At 46.6% G+C, this 5,564-nt stretch overlaps 1 protein-coding gene across 1 annotated transcript; it reads right to left on the minus strand.

Moving 5' to 3' along the window:
- Positions 1 to 3,638: 3,638 nt before the first annotated feature.
- Positions 3,639 to 4,979, minus strand: LOC144483948 (uncharacterized). Its single transcript, XM_078202507.1, has one exon. The coding sequence runs from the start codon at positions 4,977 to 4,979 to the stop codon at positions 3,639 to 3,641; it is 1,341 nt and encodes a 446-aa protein (XP_078058633.1).
- Positions 4,980 to 5,564: the final 585 nt, after the last annotated feature.

The raw sequence follows: 5,564 nt of genomic DNA on the forward strand, positions 1-5,564 counted from the left end.
GAGTTTGCATGTTCTCCCCGTGTCTGCGTGGGTTTCCTCCGCGTGCTCTGGTTTCCTCCCACAGTCCAAAGATGTGCAGGTTCGGTGGATTGGCCGTGCTAAATTGACCCTAGTGTCAGGGGGATTAGGAGAGTAAATATGTGGGGTTACGGGAATAGGGCTTGGGTGGGATTGTGGTCGGTGCAGCTCGATGGGCCGATGGCCTCATGCACTGTACGGATTCTATGATTCTGTGACATGAAACAGAATGAGGGTGAAAGGTAACTAATGAGACTAAAATGTCATTACTGGGGGGCCGGGATTGATGATGCAGCCCAGACCCCACAAGAGCCCACCAGTCATGGAAGGCCTGGCAGTGGCAGTGGACACCACGTGCTCCCTTTCCAAGGCCACCCAGCCGTGAATTTAACCGTGGTACAGAGGCAGACATTTGGGTTGGTGGAACCCCCTCGAGCAGATCAGTGTTTGGGAAATGGATGTCTGTAGAACATGAGGGCAGGGTTACATTGTACAGGAAGAGAAACAGAAACCCAAACAGCACAAGAGGCTGGTTATTGATGATTCTTGTGAACATTATTCCCAGGGTATTAGCAGGGGATGATTTACAGGTCGGGAACTTATAGCCAAACATCACATTGAGATCTAACAGAATCACTCGATTCATCAGGACCTGAATATCATTAACCTTTCAATGTGGAAGGAGAAATGTTTGTTTGTTCTATCTGTGGTAAAAGATTTCATAGAAACCCTACAGTGCAGAAGGAGGCCATTCGGCCCATCGAGTCTGCACCGACCACAATCCCACCCAGGCCCTACCCCCACATATTTACCCGCTAATCCCTCTAACCTACGCATCTCAGGACTCTAAGTGGCAATTTTTAGCATTGCCAATCAACCTAACCAGCACATCTTTGGACTGTGGGAGGAAACCGGAGCACCCGGAGGAAACCCACGCAGACACGAGGAGAATGTGCAAACTCCACACAGACAGTGACCCAAGCCGGGAATCGAACCCAGGTCCCTGGAGCTGTGAAGCAGCAGTGCTAACCACTGTGCTACCGTGCCGCCCTATTTCAAATATCAGTGTGACTGGAAAAGCACCGAGACACAGACACACCCGAGTGAGAGTGTTCCAGTGAACGGAGTGTGGAAAGAGCTTTAACCGGTTACACATCCTGAAAATACATCACAGCATTCACAGCGAGGAGAGACTGTATGCGTGTTGTGTGTGTGGATGAAGCTTTGACTGATCATCCAACCTGGAGAGACACAAGGACACCAGCACCATGGAGAAAGCATGGACATATGGGGATTGAGGGATGGGATTCATTTACCCGTTTCAACTGGGAAATGATCAACACAGTCACACTGAGGAGAGAACTTTCACATTCTCCATTTGTGGAGATGGATTTACTCAGTTGCCAGTCTGTCGGCACACCAGCAAGTTCATTCCGGAGAGAGGCTGTTCAGATGCTCCAGGTGAAGGAAGGAATTTGCTGACTCATCTGAGCTGCTGGCGTATTAGCAAGTTCACACTGAGGAGGGTGCATTCGCCTGCTCTGTGTGTGGGAAAGGGACTCACTCCATCATCCAACCTACTGAGACACCAGTGAGTTCACAAATGAGTGCAAGAGTTGGATTTGGCGAATGCTGCAGTTAGGATTGGACGTGTGGGTAAATCCTGAGGTGGGTAAGAAATGTGTCCCAGCCGCTCTCTTCCATGTTTCAGAGCTCCGAGACATGGAACAAAAGCTCCTCTACAACTGTGTTTAGAGTCAAGAAGAACAACGGTGTGTATGAAATGTGTCCCAGCTGCTCTCTTCCATGGATCAGAGCTCCTAGACATGGAACAAAAGCTCCTTTACAACTGTGTTTAGAGTCAGGAAGAACAACAGTGAATGCTGGAAACGTGCTGTCAAATCAGAGATTGGTGTAAAGCTGGGATCTGTTCCTGACTGAGTGAAACGGCAGGTTTAAGTTTCCAGTCTGAAAAAAGTAGAGATTTAAAATGTTAGTGTGAATTCCTGAATCTACCAATGTAAGGCAATGGAAACATCAAGTTACATTTCTGTCTGGAACCTTTAACCATCTCTCACCTTCCATTGACTTCAATGTGATGGAAACTCACTGTTGAAATCTCTCAGCATTTGAAACATGTTTACAAATGATTGGAGGGTTTTTAGTTGAGATCTTTCTTTTGTCCACTTGAGGTGTTAAATAACAGACTTTCTCCTGTGAATATCCAGCTGGAGTTTTGGGCTCTGATGTGTTTCCTTGTTCATCTTGTTGACTCTAAATATTTGAATCTTGCGGTTTCAAACACCAGATAATCAAATTCCCAACAACAGATTGTCTTTTACTGACTTTATTAACTGCACTGCAATAATACAGACAGAGTAATTCCTTACATGGTTCCAGTGCTCAACGAAGTACTGAAATGATAAAATTTATATGCATTTCAGAGCCTGTAACATAGGAATGGTGTATTGGTCTGTAACTTTAATTCAATGTTCCTTCTTTTAATGTCATGTCCACCACTTTCCTGTTACCTGATCAATTTGTTTATTGTTATTACAGGATTGTCACATATTTCCATTGTTTGTATCTTTAATTTTATGAATCTTTGACGTAAGTTACACAGCAGTTAAGTCTTTGGGCTGTGAGTGTGTTTCTTGAATAAAATACCATTACATTTTTAAAATAGTCATTTGATCTGGAGAACAGAGATAATACAGTCGATTCAGAACGCCCTTCTCCTCAGCTGTGATCTAAAAGGCTACGACTCTCATCAACTTTTACAGATGCACCATAGAAAGCATTCTTTCTGGTTATATCACAGCTTGGTATGGCTCCTGCTCTGACCAAGACCGCAATAAACCACAAACAGTTGGGAATGTCGCCCAGTCCATCACGCAAACCAGCCTCCCATCCATTGACACTGTCTACACTTCCCGCTGCCTCAGAAAAGCAGCCAGCATAATCAAGGACCCCACGCACCTCGAACATTCTCTCTTCCACCTTACAAAAGTCTGAGGTCACGTACCAACCGACTCAAGAACAGCTTTTTCCCTGCTGCCATCAGACTTTTGAATGATCCTATCACGTATTAAGCTGATCTTTCTCCACACACTAGCTATGACTATAATACTATATTCTACATCCTCTCCTTTCCTTCTCCCCTTTGTACTTTGTGAACAGGATGTTTGTCTGTATAGTTCACAAGAAACAATACTTTTCACTGTATCCCAATACATGTGACAATAAATCAAATCATCCCTTTCCCCCTATTTACTCTATGTACGGTATGCTTTGTCTGTATAGCGTGCAAGAAACAATACTAATACATGTGACTATAATAAATCAAATCAAATTCAGTTTAAACCCGGTTTGCAGACATGACATTCCATTCACATACAGAAGGTGAGTGAGATCCTGTGAGACACACACTGAGCCCAGTAGCTGAAAGTGATTCACAAACTGTGTTTTGTGTTCATTGATCCCAGGAATGTTACCGAAACCTTCCCTGGATCTCGAGGCTGGGAGAGACACTCTGGTAGGTATGGGGAGCTGGGACTTGTCCATGAGAGTAACGGAAGGTTTGAGACTGAAATAATCTCAAGTTAGAAAGGAGAAAAGGTTCAGTCCTGGGTGTGATTCTCAGCAGCAACAGCAGAGTCCAGCTTTGTTGGTAAGATGTGAAGTTTCTGGTGTTTCAGCAGGCGGGATGTCCGAGTAAATCTCTTCTCACACACAGAGCAGGTGAGCAGCTTCTTCCTGGTGTGAACTCGTCGGTGTTTAACCAGGTCGAACGACTGAACAAATCCCTTCCCACACACACAGCAGGTGAACGGCTTCTCCCCAGTGTGGATGCGTTCGTGTCTCTGGAGGCTGGAGGACTCAGGGAAACGCTTCCCACACACGGAGCAGATGAAGGCCTTCTCCCCGGTGTGAACAAGCTGGTGTTTCTGCACGTGGTGTAAACAAGTAAAGGCCCTCCCGCACACATGACAAATGTACGGCCTCTCCCCGGTGTGAACCCGCTCGTGTATCACAACATGGGACAAACGAGGGAAACTCTTCCCACACACGAAGCAGGTGAACGGCCTCTCCCCGGTGTGAACTCGCTTGTGTGTGCGCAGGGCGGATGACTGAGTGAATCTCTTCCCACACACAGAGCAAGAGAATGGCCTCTCCCCAATGTGAATCCGCTTGTGCATCACAAGGTGCGTTGAACGAGTGAATCCCCTCCCACACTTGGAGCAGGTGAACGGCCTTTCTCCGGTGTGAATTCGTTGGTGTATCACAAGGTCAGATGAGCGAGTGTATCCATTCCCACACTCGGAGCAGGTGAATGGTTTCTCCCCCGTGTGAACAGGTTTGTGCCTCAGAAGGTGGAATGAATGATTGAATCTCCTCCCACACACAGAGCACGGGAACGGCCTCTCCCCACTGTGAGTGCATTGGTGTCTCAGGAGACTATTGTTCGTTTTAAAGGTCTTCTCACACTCTGAGCATTTAAAACTTCTCTCATCAGAATGAATGAGCTGGTGCTCTGTGCAGTGGGAGGACTGAGTGAATCTCTTCCCACACTGGGAGCAGCTGAATGGCCTGTCCTTGGTGTGAACTTGTTGGTGCTCAGTGAGATGCACTGAGTCGCTGAACGACTCTCCACAGTGGGAGCAGCTGAACGGTCTCTCGTGTGTGTGAAGGAGCTGGTGCTCTGCAAGGCGGGAGGACTGGCTGAACCTCTTCCCGCAGTGGGAGCAGCTGAACGGTCTCTCGTCAGTGTGAAGGAGCTGGTATTGGGCCTGTTCCTCAGGTGTCTCAACGCTGTCCCCAGAGTCAGAGCTTTGAAGAGGCTCCTCATCAATGTGATCGAGTTGGTGAGCCAGAAGGTTGGACGAACACATGAATTTCTTCCCACACACGGAGCAGGTGAATGAACTCTCACTATTGCGAGCTCGCTGTCGCGTCAGCATGTTTTCCAGCTGTATCAATCCCTTCCCACAGGAAGAGCAGGTTTACAGACTCTCACTAGCTTCCTGCTGAGACAGTCAATTAAATCCCTTCAGATGCACAAATCTTCACATCCTGATGAATTGACTTTCCAATTGTGACACAAAGTTTGGTTTGTTTTTCCTGACTGCAAATCCTCCTCTTCCATTACTCTGCAAAATAATTTCACGAAGAATTTCATAGACTATATAATACACAAACAGGCCATTCGGGCAATCTAGTCTGTACGGAGTTTCTACTCCACATGAGTCTCCTCCTATTCTGCTAACCTCATCTCAGCCTTTCAGCCTCTCTTTTCTCTCATTCTCATCTAGTTTCCTTTTGAAAGAATCGAAGTCTCAACTACTTCCAGTGAGTTCCACATTTTAACAACTGTTTGTGAAAAGAAATGTCTCCTGTTTTCCTGTTGGATTTATTAGTCTGGATTGTGCACTGTGAAGATGTGGTGCAGTGGGGAGTGACCCTTCTTCTGAGTCAGAAGCTCTGGTTTCCACTCCCACTCAGAGTACATGGCCGAGGAAGGCGTGTTCATAATGTGGCCAAACTGT

The sequence above is a fragment of the Mustelus asterias genome, unplaced genomic scaffold (genome assembly GCF_964213995.1).
Source record: "Mustelus asterias unplaced genomic scaffold, sMusAst1.hap1.1 HAP1_SCAFFOLD_85, whole genome shotgun sequence".
Classification (NCBI taxonomy): Eukaryota; Metazoa; Chordata; class Chondrichthyes; order Carcharhiniformes; family Triakidae; genus Mustelus; species Mustelus asterias.

What these genes read in the sequence shown, in the direction of transcription:
- LOC144483948 (XM_078202507.1), bottom strand. Translation starts at nt 4,979, where the DNA reads ATGCTGACGCGACAGCGAGCTCGCAATAGTGAGAGTTCATTCACCTGC.